Source organism: Pygoscelis adeliae, unplaced genomic scaffold, assembly GCF_000699105.1.
Source record: "Pygoscelis adeliae isolate BGI_AS28 unplaced genomic scaffold, ASM69910v1 Scaffold238, whole genome shotgun sequence".
NCBI classification, from domain to species: domain Eukaryota; kingdom Metazoa; phylum Chordata; class Aves; order Sphenisciformes; family Spheniscidae; genus Pygoscelis; species Pygoscelis adeliae.
Window position 1 is genome coordinate 609024 of NW_008825285.1, and position 18906 is coordinate 627929.

The 18906-nt window shown below is 34.8% G+C and overlaps 1 protein-coding gene across 1 annotated transcript in view; it reads right to left on the minus strand.

Annotated features, from left to right (window-relative positions):
* WDR60 (WD repeat domain 60) overlaps positions 1 to 18482 on the minus strand; it is a 33980-nt gene extending 15498 nt beyond the window's left edge. Inside the window, exons 1-13 of the mRNA XM_009329891.1 lie at positions 18372 to 18482; positions 17420 to 17473; positions 15405 to 15837; positions 14777 to 14829; positions 13827 to 14153; positions 12061 to 12119; positions 10184 to 10241; positions 7990 to 8079; positions 6912 to 6989; positions 5523 to 5718; positions 3756 to 3858; positions 850 to 979; positions 205 to 316 (exon numbers count right to left, since the gene is read on the minus strand). Of these exons, the coding sequence (XP_009328166.1) occupies positions 205 to 316; positions 850 to 979; positions 3756 to 3858; positions 5523 to 5718; positions 6912 to 6989; positions 7990 to 8079; positions 10184 to 10241; positions 12061 to 12119; positions 13827 to 14153; positions 14777 to 14829; positions 15405 to 15837; positions 17420 to 17473; positions 18372 to 18482 (1804 nt within the window). The remainder of the gene's footprint in view (positions 1 to 204; positions 317 to 849; positions 980 to 3755; positions 3859 to 5522; positions 5719 to 6911; positions 6990 to 7989; positions 8080 to 10183; positions 10242 to 12060; positions 12120 to 13826; positions 14154 to 14776; positions 14830 to 15404; positions 15838 to 17419; positions 17474 to 18371) is intronic.
* Positions 18483 to 18906: the final 424 nt, after the last annotated feature.

Genomic DNA, 18906 nt, shown 5'->3' on the forward strand with positions numbered 1-18906 from the left:
GGAGGAGTGAGTGAGCGGCTGTGTGGTGCTCAGTTGCCAACTGAGGTTAAACCACAACACCCCTCCACAAGGGGATTCAGAGTGCCTATAGCAGTTTGCTATCGATACAGCCTGGCACATTACAAATTCTGACACTTAACGGGTTCAAAAGAGAAAGTTTATATGCATACATCCATAAATGAGTAAGATTAAAATGTTCTTCACCTCCAGCTACAAGGGCACTTTCTCCTGGATGCTGTGTCCATTTCTCCAATGTCTCAACTTCCTCAGTCTGAATGTCTCTCTCAAGATTGTCCTCGTTACACTGAACATATGCCTGAAGTAGAAAGATAAAGTGATCAATGGGTGACACAGCTAAGAATGACAGCACATAACTGAATAGAACTTAAACAGTCATTTTAAAACTGATGTGCTCAACCTCTTCTGTTTGTAAATTCAGACCTAAGCATACTGACACAGACAATGTCACTATTTTGTGCATGCGCATTTCACAACCTTTCGCACAAGAGTGCTAGACCTACTGCAAAAATACAGAATGTCTTACATTACACATAAACACTAAACCCAGCATACCTAGGACAGTGAGCCACAAACATACAGGAAGTCCTTTAGAATATGGGGAAGGAACACGCGAGAGTCCTCTTCTAACACAGAAAGGAAACGGCCTGTCTGGCCAAAAAGTTTTGATATCATTGCTTTACGATAATTAAGACTTAGAGACGAAAAATATTCATTTATTACTTTACTGTCCTATTAGCTTTAGTAACTTTCTTTTGTAAGGAAAATTATTTTCCACAACAAGAATCAGCACTTTCAGGATTTAAATATTACTACATATTTGTTACCTACCTGCTTAGTGTTCATTTTACCAAAATTCCTGATATACATGTCATACTCATTTACAGGAGGCAAATCCAGTAAAGAAAAACTAACTGAGAAGTCCAGATCAATTAGTGGCAGAAGTTCTGAACTCCGTTTTCTTTAGAATGAATTACAAAAGAGAAACAAACAAAAAAAAGGTTAACAGCAAGTGTTTGGTATTCCAAAAAAAAAACCAACCTGATTTTGTACAGTATCAGAGATCTAACAGTCCATTGATCTACGCAAATTGAAGCTGTACCAAAATTAACTGGTAGATAAAAATGTATCAATAGAAGTACATATAACACTGTTATGAATTCTCATTTAATGTTACACTGAGATAATTATCAGATTTGAAAATGCAATACTGGTTGCAAGTGGCAAATTTATGTGGTTTATTATAAAACAAACCCAAACTTTCAAAGCCTAGCACCACCATCTTGCCTAAGTATTCAAAAGCTGTTCTGTGAGGTAACAGATGAATGTCACTTTCTCCCTATAGTTAGGATGGTGGCTAATTGTCCTAAACTAATTTTATTAACTTACATCACCTGTATGTGTACATGCTTTATAAAGATCATCTATAATATCCTGTTTTTGTTAGACTTATTCAAATGTATTTTGAATTACCTCCACTGATAATAGACTACCTGAATTTGTACCTCTTTATATCACCAGGGAAACAAATAAAAACAGCAGCAGTCCTAAAATATATTTTAAATACATACATGAAATTACTTTATTGCTGATTCCTAACCTGTGGACATGAATACTGACCTCTTCCCCAAAAAGTAGGCCACCAAAACCCATCAGTTACTGGACTATTGCACTTGATCTAAATTGTATGAAAATGAGTACTCAGGACTGAGGTAGACTATATATTTTTCCACTTGTATTTTTTGTTTAGAATAAGATTAGCACATTGTACAGTATTTGAGATACCTGAATCTCTTTGTCCTATGAAATGCCAAATCTTTACATCTTCCTAAATTCCCTTTCTGGAACAACAAAAAAAAACCCTCAACTGCCTTATCCAGCTTCCCTCAATCCTTTTACTTTCTGCCTACCTCAATTATTACTTTTTTCGTCTTTGCTCCCAAATAAAACTATATTTTGATTTTTTATTTTTGTGATGTTGGTTATTATCATCAACTACAAAGAGATTCCTACCACTCCACTTGTATGGATGTGTGGATAATGAAAACACAGCTAATCTTTGTCACAGTTTACACAACTATCTATCTACTTGAATGTCATAAAACTGTTAAGATTTTATTTTAAGAGTTAACTGCTTGAATTACATACAGATGTCCGTTTACAAGTTAATTCTGTGCTCTTGCTATTGTACAGATTTCTTGGCAACGAGAAAATTTTTTGTCATCTTTCCCCTTTCTCTCTCTTACACTTTCAGACTTTTTTAATATACTTAATATAAATACAGCCCAGATGTAATTATGGGTCTGTAGCAATTCCATGCCTAAACAGTCTTCTAGATGCATATTCTAGCTGCAGTTTCTTCTCAGTAAGATAGTCTTTGAAAAGGGAAAAAACTAGAGCAAAATGAGTTGGAATTGCTCCTCAAATATTTTAGGCTAGATTTTTATTTATGCGTAGGGACAATTTTCACATCTCCTTTTTGCTACTTAATGACATCTATTGCATTTTCTTATCCACATTTTTATTTTTACTTCTATTTCCTAATACACCACCTCTTCACAAACATTGTGGCACAGATTGCTGAGATCTAATTCAAATGCATGAAAGTTGCTTCCTAGTTACAAATCTTAATGATACATGCAGACAAATCCTTAAAATAAACTAATAAGATTCATATTAATACTTACAACTCCAAAGGGCCACAGCTCATTTATGGGATGCTTTCAGTCTATTTACTGGTAGCAATGTATTATCACAGCATTAAATTCCACAAACCCTTTCTCTTTCCATGAAAATGCTAGTTATCTTCACAGGCTATATATGTTGTTAGCATGTACACAAAGTTATATACATAGTCATAATCAGTCATAGTACATAATCAGTAGAGGCTGACAAACATTTCCGAAGGCAGTTCTTCAGAGAGATGCCTTCCTGAATTTCCTAATCTGTCTCCACTGTCTAGAGAGGAAGCCTAGACAATGAACTTGTGTAAAATTTGGGCATATCGATTCAGGCAAGGCGAATTAGACAGTCTAGACAATAAAATCTCCCTCATGTGAAGATTAGCCACTGATGTGCAGCCACGAAGCAGTGGAATCTAGTATTATCAATAAAATTTAATATTATTGCTTTATGCATCCAATTGATGTAACAGAAAATTGGAGATATATACAGTGCTTCAGATAAATCTGGAGCTTCTGGCAAGTTCAAGAAACAGGCATCAATTTGTTTCTTTAATACAGAGCTGTCTTAGATGTCTCAAATCTAGATCAATTTTAGATGAGTAATAACATGTTTTTACACCAACTGGTGTTATCCCTAAAAGGGAACATGCTATTTTGGCAACAGTATGTACCATATAGAATCTTGATTATTTCAAGAAATTACAGTTCTGCAGAGCCCTGAGAGCAGCTAAAAGGCTTGCTCTTTAGTACTGTAAGTCAATATCTAATTAAGTGACTGAAGAATCATACAAAGAAATGACAATCCTGGCAACTCATTCTGTAATAAAATGATACACATAAACTGATATATAGATAAATTTCTGCTATAAAATGACATGTAGCAAAGCCTGTAAATTATATTTACTTAAGAACTAATTACTGTTAGCTTACAAAATAATATTTAACTCTAAAAGCCTCAAGTTTTTAAACTTCACATACTTCAAATATAATGAAAAAAATTACATCTCTCACAGTGAGTTGCCATTTTGTGTGGATTATTTAAAATACACTTACTTCTGCTTACTAGCCATACTTCGGCTACTTTGTCGTTGGTTTGCCATTTGAAAATCCATGAATATTCCACAAAAAGAGTTTCTGACAGAAGGGTATTGCCTTTCTGTGATATTATAAAACATTGTTAGTGTTATAATTCACACTTTACAGTGCATTAAAATGTAAAGCAGTAAGTCTAAAAAGCAACAGATTTATTACGACGCAGCTGCTAAAAGCTACCAGTCTGCACATTACACAACGTGCTCTAGCACAGTTATCAGTACAATAAGCTTCTTAACTTCAGTAATGGGCCAGCATTTTTCCCTTATTATGCTCCTTTACCAATCAATTCAAAATGACTGGCCACTGTAATTCTTATTTTAGAAGATTATGATGCAGAAAGTGCCTCTTTCTTTCTTCTGCGATCAGCAGGTGCCTTGTTCCCCTGTGTACAGTAAAACGCTCTATGACCAATTCTAAAAATTGTACCAAATTCACGCAGACTACACTATCTGCATGCTACAACTCTAAATAAGAATTCATCACTACAGCTAGTGGAGAACCTCATCAACACAAGCTTAACTGATGTACTTGGATGAATAAGCAAAACACTGAAAACTGTTGCTTTAAAAGCCACAGTTAATGGAACAACTACAGTATCTGATGTCATGTCGATTTTACTCCCTTTCCTGGCTAGGTAGTAGCTAATTGACCTTAATCTCCAACTTCCAGTCAGGACCAATGGTGTTTCACTTCCTCAGAGGAAGACTGCCTTTTTAGATAATACTTGTAAAATGCTTTTAAACTTCTAAAAATCATTACCAGAATGACAAACAACCATTTTAACCAAATGAGATCAAAACTTCATCAAAAAAGTGTTGTGTATTCTTCAATAAAGCACTACGTGCTACAATTCAGAATTTAAAAATCTGCTTCTATATTAGAATTCCATCCTGTTCATTAGATCTGTAGCATTAATGGGATTCTTTTATTAATTTCATATTATTCATTAGAAAAATAATAATAATTGCATAAATCTTTTGCATGAAGAAATTCATATTACAGTATACTGATTCTGACTTGCAATGACTACTTAACCAAAAATCTATTGATACTGTAAAGACTTACAGAAACTCCATGCTATTCTTCCATGACTTTGTACAAACTAGAGTAAAAAGCTGTTTAAGATTCTTTTGCGCAATTATTCTATACTGCCGTTCACACGAGTGGAGAGTGCGAAGGGGAACCACAGCTGTAGTTAGTTAAATAAGTTAAATAAGTAGATCTGGCACTCACAGGTATCAGATCAGAATGCAAGACAACAATTCCATAGTCACATGTCAGAAAAAAACTGCGTTTTAAAAGTGATATAGAACTATATATTTAAGTAGTATCTGTATTTCTCTCGCCTTCCCACCCAGAGCAGTGGCTTCAACTTTGCTTAAAAGAAAAAGGCGAATTAATGTCACCGGAAGACCCAAACTGTTCCAGCACTACTCCAGTTTTCAAAATCCAGACTCTCATATCCTCCTCTTACCCAAAATAAGACATATTAAATGTCAGTCTGTAAATTTTTATACTTCACATTTTAAATGATTGGTAATGCCTCTGAATCATTCTCTAGCAATGTGAAAGTTACAGTACTTGCCCACAAACCTAAGTGAGTCATCCAGGGGACCAGATTTCTGCCTTTAGGCAGACTTCTAGAAAAAGTGGCCTGTTTACTCCTAAGTTGTATGTGTTACTCATACATTTAATAAAAAAAAAGACGGGAGTCTAGTCACATACCCATGATCGGTTCCTTTTTTTCATTTTCAACTTTCTTTGGCAGTGAAGTACAAATTCTATCATTTTCTGCACTAATTGCTCTTTGAATTTCTTCAATTTCTGATGTTCTGGAAAATGGAATCTCTCTTAGGTTTTCTTCTCCATCTCTTTCTTCACCACTTTTGTCTTCATCATCATCAAAATCATCCTCATAATCCTTTAAAAGTAACAGGACTTTCAATAACTAATAAACATGGATTATAGATACGTTTTTCAAGACCTTTTTAAGAAATTATAAAATGTTGTCAAAATAAAAATAAAATTCTCATACAGATGGCTATAAATCCTCTGACTGAAAGGCATTTTAAAATAACTGATAGAAAGAAAATGGCATGTCTTGATTGTGCTGTAATTTTAATCAAGAGAAGACAATCCCACAGTGTTGCTCTTCAGTGCCCAAAAAGATTCCTTTTTTTAAAAAAAAAATTCTAAAGTAGGAACTACAAGTATAGGTGAATTATGTGTTCTTTAAAGAAATAAAATGACAGTGTTCAGTGGCATAAATGCTTCACAGATGTATGAAGTTGTTTATTTGATAGTTTTAATTCAAGCTGCCCTTCAATGGCAGGCTCAAATTTACTAAACTACCGCACTATCTGTTTGCAAGTCCATGCATAAGGCTCATACTTTAATAATTCTCTTAACTAAGACAATTCGTCTCGTGCTAAAATAATCACCTAACACAAATGATATGAACAAGTCTTAAACGTGCTAATTTCTCTCCACTGAATGGCAAAGGGCTACTATAGTGCATGTCTCAACAGTGGATATCACTCCTAACGTAAGTGAAGATGAATTCTAGCTTCGCTGAACAAAGAAGTAGCTGGTTCAGCTAGCAATGAAAGCATATTCAACACACTCTTCTATCTTAATAACTTTAAACAAAAAGAGAGCTAAAAGTAAGAGAGTTCAATTAAACAAATTAGTGAAGGGACTGCTGTCTGTCAATACTATTTTCTACGATATTTTTGTAATGAAAAACAACGAGGCTTTCCTCCTGAAATTGATTATTTGCTCCCATTATTTAAAAAATTCAGCATTTTTCACAGAAAATCATTTAAATAATTGAAATCCAGGAAGGCAGAAAGAGCATCTTGGGAAGACCTCAACTCAAAAGCAAAATTGGTTCCCAACTCCTGATGAAAACTAAGTGTATATATATAGCAGAGTTTCTACATAACATTTTAGTTACTTATTATCTGCTGTTAGCCAAATTAAGGTCACTGTCACCAAAAAAGAGTATGTAAAAACCATGTAACAGCCTGTAATTATTGTATCTGTGAATAAAGTTAATCCCTATTTTGATACTTGAGAACTACTTCAAAAGGACAACTGTATGCTTTTACTTACTTCAAAATCATCTTCATAATTTGCTGAAAAGTTATCAAATCTTGTGTCTGAATTATACATGCATGTATCTTTCATTTCCTAAATGAGAAAAATAAATGAAACTCCTAAATAATCTTACAAAAAAAATTAAATCTTTATCTGCCAAATCTTAGCATAAAGGTAGATGAATAGTTATTCTTCTCAGATATTTCTACATTTTCAAGCAAACATACAACAAATTCAGTTTAGAAATATAAATAGAAGTGTATTAACAAGTGATAATTACTGACTTAAAATAAGACAAACCAGAATTTAACCCTATCTTGGGAAGACCAACTGTTTTACCACTAGTATTTTTACTGGGAAAGACATAAAAACTGCTGTGTTGCCTATAATTTCAATAGTATACAGTAGCTCTTATGATGGTGTAACAACAAAATAAGACTGTTCTACTTTTTCGAGGATTAGACAAAATTATCTCTATACCTAAGTTATACTGGGGGACTCAATCTGTTAATAAAATAGTGCAGATGTTGGAACCAGGAAAACAGAGGCATGGATACAACTGGAAAATAAGATATTTTTATACATAAATAATTTTGTTAACATTGAATCCTCTACTGTATTTACATGGGATAAGATTTATGGCATCCCTGAAATAACTTCAAAGAAATTGCCTTTCTCTAGCTTATTGAACTTGATTAAAATAATGCCATTTAATTACCCCAACACGTACCTCAAACAAACACTAAGCTTAAAATGACACACACTGATCTATCCTATCTTTAGTCAGCCTTTTCCTTCAATAGCCTCCTCAAACTCATAGACTAAATAATCCATGTTGTAAGGGATTTCAGCAGATTTCAAAATGGAAATAAATGTGAGGTTTTATGAAAATTATCCAGCATAACAGCACACCTATTACCTGCTTCTACATTTACAACCAAAGGATAGCAGCTGGTTGTCAAACACCAAGTTAGGCACACTTTTGATCCTTTCAACGACTCTTCAAGAGCTAGAGCCACCTAGTTTTCACAGCATGTAGTACTTTCAAAAGTATTAAGGACATTATATAGCAGTAAACAGCTTCTATGGATACCTTATTTTTCAGAGTCATCAGACTCCTAGAACTAGGACTACAGTACTCCAGTCTTTCTGGTTGCTGCTTTTTGTCATTTCTCAGATCAATCTTTGGATCAAGAATAAATTATATTAGTCAGGTTGTACATCCAGGCAAAACTGGCCAAAACTGGGCAAAATTTCCCCAATTTGTTCTGCCTGCAAGGTTGCAGGTACCCAGCAGTAACTAATTCATATAGGATTTCTTTTAAATCCTTATTCCATTTAGTCAAAGGCACACGTAGTAATACACCCATAAAGACGGTTATAGGCTTTATTACCTTACTATAATCATCTCTGAATATGCCTATAAAGCTGTCATTTTTATTAATAACACAGAGATGTTTATAACATTGCATCTGTTACACATATAGTTTTTACACACTAAAAACCTCTACCTGTCAGTAGTCGTCAAAATCTTACTGGCCTCATAAGAACGTCCTACATTCTCATAGGAAATCAGAATCATCCTATCACAGCTAGGTTCCTACTTTAAAGAATATATGGAGAATATATTGTCAATACAAACCAGGATTAGGAAGTCATGCTGGAATACCTGAGTGACTGTAGCATATGGCGTAACAAATGTATGAAGAAATTCAACAGCATAAAGTGCAAACCCATGGAATTTGATTGAATTATCCCTGTTGAGTCAGGTCTTAAGTAGGGGTCTTACCCTCCTAGGTTGCCTTCTATTGCCAATGAAGACAGAGAAGATAATAGAAAAGGAGACCAAATATAAAAGGACTGAACTGCCTATTTCTCTCCACAAACTACAAGGGAAATTTAGGTCCTCACCACAGACAATTCTCACCGAAAGGTGAGCTGAATCTGGGCCTTAAAGATTAGCATCAATGCCAGCTGCTACCTGGAACCTCAGCTGTCGGAATCAATAGAGGAAGAGGACAGTTTGAACATATTAGTTGATCCAGGATGACTGTTGGCCACAGTGGTAAGAGCTGTGCGGACTAAATCTAAGAATATGTCAGAAAGTTTCTTCTTTCAGGAACATATAAGTATTTATGTCATGTACGGTATTACACACGGCAGTGGTGAAAATTCACATTCAGTACTGTGTTCAACTCTGGTCACCCACATTCAAGAAAAATTAATGCAAATTGAAACAGACAAAGAGACAGCTGCTAGAACGATGAGAGGAATGAAGAATTTGGCTTGCATAGGTCAGCAAAATTAAGTCAGAGAAGAGACAAACATGCTTTCTATAAGCTCATTAGGGGAAGAAAACCCTAAAAAAGTATTTGAGCTAAACGCTAGCACTAAAGCAAGAATAATGGAAACGTATTGGAAATTAGAAGAAAAGAATAACAGAGGTCTTAGAACATCCTTGAAAGAGCAGTATTTCTGGCATAAAAACAGCCAGATTTTAATAGAAGTTAGTATGGTTTTGAAAGATACATGGCTGAAAGATAAATGAAAGATATATGGCTGCCCATAACATGACAATATGGAAAAGGTTCTCTTCATTAGGTACTACTACTTCTTCCTAGATCAGGATCATAATCCTACAACATTCCAAAACAGCATTTGGATTTTGGGGGATGGTTACGAACAGTTGAAAATATGACAAAATATTTTAAAATTTTTTATGGTAAAATTAGGCTGTATCTGCACAGACTGGTCCAAATGAACCCAAGTCTATACAGCTTGCACTTCAGACTTGCTGAAAACTTGGTTCTGTCTGCACCTGTCCATTTAAACATATAAAAATACTTTCCTCTTTCTTATGGCAACTGTTCTAAGAGATGGATATGAATTACATTGCTAACTGCATTTTACTTGGCTTACACTACATATTATTTGCTTTTGTCAGCTGTTTATAGAAAGAAATAATATACTTTAGGTATGTGTAGGTGATTTGTAGATTATTTGTATTACACATCTGAACTCTTCCACTTATTGAGAGTTATTTTTTCAAGCATAGAAGATACTGAAATACAGTTGAATAGATGGCTACCTTCAACCCTTAGCAAATTTATACAGAATAAACCAATTTTCTAATGCTGTATCCAGAAAGAGAGGTTAGGAGATACCTGGAGACCAATATACATAAATCTTATCTTAGAATGGCATCATATTGAAATACATATTGTAATTGTTATTAAGAAATTATAGAAAAACGCAACATTTTAAGTTCCAAAAGCAAATATTTTTACCTCTTGTCTTGTGTCCCCTTCCTCTTTTTCAATGAGTTTTCCTTTATCTTTTACAGTCCTATTGAAAAAGAGAACATCAATTTTATTGATTAACTCAGAAGAAAGCACTAGTTTTGCTTTGGTTTTGTTTTCAGGGGGGTGTGTGTGTGTGTTTCTTTTAGAAAAAATAGATCTTTTATCCTGAAAAGGAAAAAGTAGTTGAAAATTTCCAATAAACTGAAATATGTCTACAAATACTTTTATAGATCTCTATTTGTGATATGAAATGATAATGAAACAGCCAAGCGATTAATCAACTAAGAACTACAAAAACCTTTTCCAAATTTAATGCCTATAATTGCATAAAAATGGAAGAAAAAGTAAGGAGAAAAAACCTATTAAACCAACACATCTATTATTTGTATTAATATCTGCAGCAAACTGGAGGTCAAGATCAGGTTGGTGTAATGTGCTCTAAAGCTATAAATCATAGACTGACATTCAAACCTGGTCTTTCATTCAGGGGTTTTATTTATAAGGACAATACAGTCAGGGTCAGAGAGCAGGAGAAAATCAACAACCAGCTCTGCTCCTTAACAATCTATTTGATTATTTTATGAGTATCGGACTTCAAGAAGAGAATGTTCTGACTTCTTAAGCAAGACGGTGTTCATATATACTGCTGTTGGGACTGACGAACATAAGAAAAGGCAACAATAAAAATAAAAATTTGGCTGGATCCTCCCATAACCAATCAGAATGATTCAACGTTGACAGTGCTTGAGGCTGAACCCGGATTTTGGGACATCCCAATAAACCATACTGCCTTCCTTGCCATTCAGAAATGGCTAACTCCTTTTCCCCACCTATGCACAAGCAATGACTCCCCCACAACACCCCATCAGCAACAGCTTCAAAATAGAACCTGTATATTTGGCACTGCTTGACACAGTTGAGTGCTGCTGCTAGGAAGCATCCCAACATATGTATTCTGAAATATTTCATTTTTTTCTTTTGTACAGGAATATGCTTCCACAATGACACATTCACTATGACTAAAGTGATCTGTCCCATGCTTAAGAAACAGTAGTAATACTTAGCCAATAGCGGTAGTGACTTCACTATCTCTGTCAGTGTCCCCAGAAGCCAGCATGCCAGTCTTCTATTTAGCTAGGAAGCTAAACTAGGGTTTAAGAATGAGAATTGTGACTGACAACATACCCGGAGAGTTATACTTCAGAACGTTGTATAGGGATTTCACATGGATGAAGCATTAAAGAATGCAAAGAGAACTAGAATATATAGAGAACTTCTGTAAGATTTTATATTTGCTAGTAATAAAACTTAGAAATATCATCCCAAAATTTTACTGATCCTACTGAGGATGACCTGGACCTTTCCCTTTCACATACAACAGTAAACTTGCTATATATATACCTAATGTTTTAGATACCATCCAGAGTAGGAACTAAGTAGAGATATTCAAATTAAAATAAACAATATAAGAGAGTCCTATGTAGTTCATCATGAACCTTACATGTGTCCACGTGACTGCACAGTGAATTTCCAGGTGGTACAATACAGCATTTCTGTCTCCCAAACTAAGTGCCCAGATTAATATATATGTAGTTTGCAAGGATTGCAAAATATCTCTTGCTATCCTGGGGTAGAAAAAAAAATGGAATACAAATACATACATTTTTATATGAATCCTCTTAGAGGCAAAACACAGATTATTTTTTTTTTTTAATTGCTATAGTATTGTACAAAGGGCCTATGAAAAAAATTATATTCATCCTAGATATTTGAGATCAAGAATTCATGCTTATTGTTTTGGTGGTGACTGAATCTTAGTAGATACCATACAGTATATAATTATTTTAAATCTCTGAATTTACCTCACATGCTGATGGCTCATTTCTTCTTGAATCCTCTCCTCCTTTTTGTATTCACTGTTCTGTAAAAGAAGTCACAATATTCGTGTGTCAGAAATGCTGGGAGGAAATATGTATATGAACCTGTATTAGTAGTAGTGATATTAAACAGTAAGAAATTAATTAATTCTAATGAATTATTTCAATGACATACTATTTTTTAACAGTCATTGCTTGTAAGAAGTTCTGTGTACGAACTAACGTCAGAATAATCTCCTCCTTACAGATATGGTAAGCAAAGAAAATAAACACCCATAAAAGATATGCTATCCACATAATATGAACTTCTCCTGAAAATATTAAATACTTGGGACTGAAGTTTGGCTACATCCCCTTCTGCATTGAATTTCAGAAAGGAAACAACAAGGGATCTTGAGTCTTCTCCTTTGCTTAACAAAACCTTATAATGCTTTACCAGAGTAAATTCTGGCTTTTTATAGGATACGTTCACATTAGTATATTAGTAACAATGGTTAAAAAATGCTCTGGGCCCAGTGTATACTGCTTAAATTGTGAGCCCAGAGCACTTTCCTAAATAACTCCTAGGCATGGCTGAAAAACTGATAGGGACTAAGGGCTGACCTCAGTAGGCTGTGGCCAGCCTGTTTCAAAGAATGAGATTTTAACAATATGGACTGCAACAATTGACACCAGTTGGACTCAGGGACAGAGAACAGTCTCAGGCACTTTTAATCCCCAGTATGGGGACTTGACTCTTAAATTCTGTATTATGACGGTTTGCTTAAGTTTGGAAATGTATTCAATAGGTTCGTTAAGATAAAGGTGCTTTTTTCTATCCATGAACATCAGAAAAAGAAACATAACTCTGAGACAGAAGCATCAGCATCAGTGCGTATATTCTGTAACAGCTACTTGAGTAAATTTCCAAGGAAGTCAAACCTTGAGCAAGCTCCTGATAGACTTTTGAATTCTGCTGCAGAAAGTCAGTTGCAGGAATCACTTGTGGTGGGCCCCTATGCTGAAGATGCCTAGTATTTTCACTAGAAAATGTATTTCTGAACTTTTCTTTGAGAAGCTTGTACATCTTCACTCTTTAGGCAGCAGAAGAAACTACCCTAGACCATCTGAATGGTTCTATGTTCCATAAAACTTACCTGATTTTAAGAGTTACAAATTACTATATATTTCTTCTCTCATTCTTGTAGAATGAATACTTGTATTATAAAAAACAGTAAAAAATGTCAAAGTTTTGATTAAGTCTCTAGGATATAACATCGTATTCGAAACATAAAAGATATTCTATGGCTTCAGAAGTAGAGGCAAATAAAAATATAAGGGATATAACTCACGTGCCTACTTGTGAGTTACATGTCCATGCCCCATTTATAGGCAACATAGAAAATAGCTTCTGTTAAAATCATATTTTTTTTCTATAAAGGCAGGCAATACATTTTAATGGACCTCTAGCCTAATCTCATCTCCACTTCAAAGTGTTAGTAAAAATTTCGAAAGTCATAGCAATAAAGAGTTCTATGAATAAAAGACGTTTCTAACATATAGACAAGTTTCTAGTTTAAATTTCATGGAAGGAATCAGCTCTGGGTTAGGATACTTAAATGCAGATGTAGTATTTTAATCTACCAATTTAACCTCAAATTTCAGAAACAGTTGACTCACAATCCTAGTATTTTTATTATTCACCTTACCAATGATGATATATCAACAAAGCGAGTTACAAGGTAACGTTTTAAAGTCTTAACAAAACTAACCCTTAGATCATGCTTCTTTCTTTCATTTTCTCTACTTTTTACTCTCTCATTAGCTTCTGCTAGTTGCCCTTCTCTGTCTTCATGGGAAGACCCCTCTTTAGATCTCTTTGATTTATGTTTTTCTTCCTTTTCCTTTTCATAACGTTTATGACTTCTCTCTTTTGAAAGTCTCTCTTTTCCTGGCCTAACAGAATATTCTTTTTTTACTCTGTGTCTTCTTTCTCCCTCTTTATCCAACTCTTGATCTTTCTGTAACTTGTGTACACGTTCACCTTCTTCAACTTTGTAGGCTAAAAATTTGTCAATGCTTTTTTTGGTATCATGATCCTGGAAAGAGAAAAATAACATTAAAGAGTTAGAAAGTTCTCCAAGACTGTTTTATCCTCACAGGTCCATCCATTTTTGACCATTAGAATGATGGATTTGTAAGTACCTAATCTCCTTCTGCCACGTGGATTTTCCCGCCATTTTTTTTAATCTCCTACGATGGCAAGTTTCAAATTATCATATCACTTGAGATTCTGATATTTCTTCTGGGACATCATGTACTTTGCTACAGAAAATTCTTTGGATTATGTATTGTTCACACAAAAATTTAATTCTTTGTTTACCAGGTGGTCTAACATAAAATAGGATGTATACTTACCAATATCCTTGTAATAAAGGCATAAACAGCAGATGGAAAATTTTGATGTAGTTGTACAAAAATAAAGCACCGTTTGCTATGCAAATTTTATTTTACTTTTACTTTAAAAAAAGAATGAAGTATGTCCTTAAAATAGAATGGCTCAGATCTAGTTTGTTGTTGTGTGTTTTGTACACTTGTGAGGACCTTACTATCTATGCATCTCTTGGATTTCTTGGGAACTGGATTCCGATCCAGTTCTTTATTATTCTACAATTTTATCTCATTCCATTATGAAACACGTCATTCCTTTCCCTTCCTTTACCTTCTTTTCTGTATGTCTTCTTTCTCGCTCTTCAATGCTTGTTTTCTCCTCCTCTAGAAAATATATGTATAAATTAATGAACAAATTTTATTATACTCAAACTCTGTACATAATTAACGCTAGCGAGTAGAAAATAGTATTTCAGTGACATGGGTTTTCTAAAACATAAGAGCTTTCTAAAAGTAACATAATACTCTTTTGAAAGTCTCTCTCCAAAACTGGTTACTCCTTTTTCTTTCCTAATGAATCTCTCTGTTCTCAGTTGCCTTCTGTAATGGTAAGAGTAATGACACATGCTACTAACTTCAGCAATCACCCTGCAACTTGGGGATTCAAATGGATCACTAGAGAATGTCTAGGCAGGAAGGCACTTACTCTGTTCAGGTCAGCTGACCAACAAAAACAGTGACATTCGCCCTCTCTTCAGAGGAAGGGAAACAAGCATGAAAATTTTTAAAAGCACCAAAATAAAACTAGGTTATCACAAGATTCCATAAAGATATACATTTCAGTAGGTACTCACACCTGCCTGTCTTTATCCTCTATGTACAGATGGGGCATGGTTTCAGAGTATTTCTATCTAAATATCAAATATTTCAAAGTACAACAGCAACCCAAAGCAACTTACCCAAATGATGCCTGCTTTCTCTTCTTCTGTGATGTTCTTTATCTCTTCCTTCATATGATTTCAGATTATTTTGTATATCTATTTGCTTTATCTCATGTCTTTTATGTTTTTTGTCTCGTTCTCTATCACTCTCCCTGTCTTTATCTTTTGGTACCCTGTACCTTTCCTTCTCCAGACTTGACTCTTGAAGCTTATCCTTGTATATCTCTCGGTCTCCTTCTCTCTGGTGCTCTTTTCCCCTTTCTCGCTCTCTTATTTTATCCCTGTCTCTTTCACCAGATTTAAATCTCTCTCGCTCTCTCGTTCTTTCCTTGCTCTTCCCTCTGTCTTTGCGTTCATGTTTATGAGTGTCTGTGTCATGAACAGACTTCTCTTTCTGCAGTTTCTTTTCTCTGTGCTTTTGGTCTTCATTTTGACTATCTGGTTGTGATGCCTGAAATAAAAAAAAAAATTAAAAATCTATTATTATAATTCAGCAATCTATTTTGATATAGTATATTCATGTGAAAAAAAAAATGGATTGCTAACTATGAATTTAATTTCCCAAACTGTATTAAAATGCTGATCTATTTCTAGGCTTACTTTGTAAAATTACAAACATTATGTCTGTACATATTGTAAAAAGAACTAATAAATGAAATAAATAATAAGCTGCATTTTCAATGTATTTGAAAAGAATCTGGTAAAAAAAAAAATTTACTGTGGAACTGTGCATTCTGTTTAGAGCTAGGTTGAAAAATTAACTAAGCATCTGAAAGCTGTTAGCTCACGTAGACAGAAACTGTGCCATCTTGTAAAATATGTTACAGATATAAACAATAATGATAGATAACTGGGCATCCTGCAGCTGCCTTTAGAAGAGAAGATTAGCTTTTACTTGAACAGAAAGCAGCATATAAAAACTGTGAAAGAAAGTTTTTGTCCTAAATCCCCTGAGGATGCAACTATTCTTATACGTTTTTAAAGTCATAAGAGACTATATATTCCCGAAGTAAGTAGCACAACTCTCACTGATTTCGCTACATCCATGATTTCAGCTATTTACTCAATGCAGAACAAACAGAACTTGCTTTGATTACAGTCAATGAGTAAAGTGAATTAAACTTTATCCATCTGTTTCACAGAAATGAAAGTCCAACCACACCACTTCTGTTGGAACCAAAGCATTTCAACTCAAATTTGTTTGCTTTAGTCCACATGGAATTAGTGGAAATGTTACCGAATGTCTGAAAAATACAAAGCACTTATACTGTAGCACTGGCACTGAAATAACAGGGAGCTTTGAAATGTAATTGATAGAAACCTAGGTAATAGATTAACAAGTAGGATGCTTTAGTTTATCAAAAAACTAATGAAGATCTGCACAAGACACAGAAAAGAAGATACATATTGGAAAACAGCTTTTAAAAAAATATAGCCCAAAACTAATATGAATATCAGTGGTATAACTGACTGGAGCCTGAATGCCTATTTGACAAGTGGATAAAGTAATTAACCAGTTTAAAAGCGCGTAACAAACATGATAGATGATGATAACAAATACAATACATAATATAAATGTAGGAAAGTGAATAAGTATGTATAAAGCAGAGCTGTAACTTGGATTTGGGTGGCCAGCAAATCAGACCCCATTGTGTGCTGTGTGATTAACATAACAATGGTATTTTTTCCATTTACCTAATTAAGAAATCTGTAGAGTAATCTTATATAACCTGTGTAGCTAGAAACAGCTGAGTGGGCCAGCCTCTGGACACACTTGGACTAGACAGATTCCAGAACAGTCAGTTGTGGCAAGGAAGTTAGCAGCCACACATTAAAGATCTGTACTGTCTGTGTTCAGTGATGCAGATTTGAAGTGTCTGATGTACCAAAAAGCTTTAAAGACCTATTATAGATCCCACAAGGCAGAGTGGTTAGTAGAACAAACAGTCAACCCTTTATGTTTAGACTGTCAATAAATTCCACTGCTGTAAGGTAACTTAACATCAGAACTAGTAGAAATAAAACAAAATCACCCTAAGATGTTTTCTAAGTTCTTCTGATTTCCAAGTATCTTCTTTGGTTCTTCTCTAGAACAGAAAAGACAGCAAAAGACTGAGTAAATAATTTGCAGAGAGAAGTAAATTATTTAACAATGAATAGTTTTTCAAAGGAAAGGATCAAGGTATATGTGGCAAGTACCACTGAATTTTGTAATGTAAACATTAATTTGATTTAGCCCTAATGTGTATACTTACAGCACACCTGATCTGACTGGACCTGGAAGAGGCCTGAAGCTCAGACTTCTACTGGGTTATCCAGCTCTGCACACACACGGTAACCAATTTTGAGGGCAGTGCCTATGGTGGATAACAGTGCGGCCCTTCAAAGACGACTTAAAATTGGTCTTCCAATGATAGACCAAATTGGTACACACAGTCAGGCCACTTTTGGAAAGTTATCCATGTCATTAGGTTCAATCTCCTGCTCTAGTTAGATCTAACTTCAAAGTCCTGGTCAGGGACTTATTTAGGTGAGGTTTTAATATGTCTGAAGTTGGAGGTTTTCTGGGTAACCTGGTTCTTGGGTTTGACCACTCAATTAAAAATGTTTTCCTTATACCGAGTCATAATTTCCCTTGCTGATAGTTAGGGCCACTACCTTCTGTCCTCTCACTGTACACCTCAGAGAAGAATTTGGCTCCATCTGTTCCACAGATCCTCTTTAGATACTTGAAGACAGCAGTTAGATCCTCTCTTAGTTTTCTTTTCTCTAGTCTGAACAGCTCCTTAGCCTCCTTCCCACATACATCAGGGCTCCAGCCCCATAGACATCTCAGTGCCTCACTCTAGAATCTCTTTAGTACTGGGGGCCTTAAAACCAGGTATAGTACTGCAGACAGGGCCTCACAAGCGCTGAGCAGTGGAGAATTTCCCTCCACCTGCTAGCTATGGTCTTCATGATACACATAACCAGCACGTGGCTGACCATAACCAGTATGTGGTTAACCATAACCACCTGAAGAGCACCCTGACATTCAAGTTTCTGTCCACCAGGATCCCCAGATCCTTTTTCTGCAGAACCACTCACAGAACCCATTCACATGGCAAACAGTAAATACAGTGTTTTCCCCTTAGACATATCATTTGAGCTGCCTGAAACTCAGCTGTAAGAACATTTCAGGGGATAAGTAACATGGGCAAGCAATGAATCTAAAAATACCATGACAAATGTAATCCTTTTTTTTTTTTTTCATCAGCAGGGATCTGACACAGCCATAACACATTTTTATTAGATTTTTAAACACTAGAAGTTAAAAATAGATTACTGTGCATTTGAAGTGAACCAAGGAAGCTTCTGGTTTAGTAATTGCATGCATCTCAAAAAATGCTGGCACTATTTTTCAATCAACTGTCAATATTTTAAAATGGTTCAGACTACATGCGTAAGTTGACTACCATATGAAATATTTGGATGTAGCATTGAAGAAAAAAGATAATGAAAATAATCAGAGTATACATGG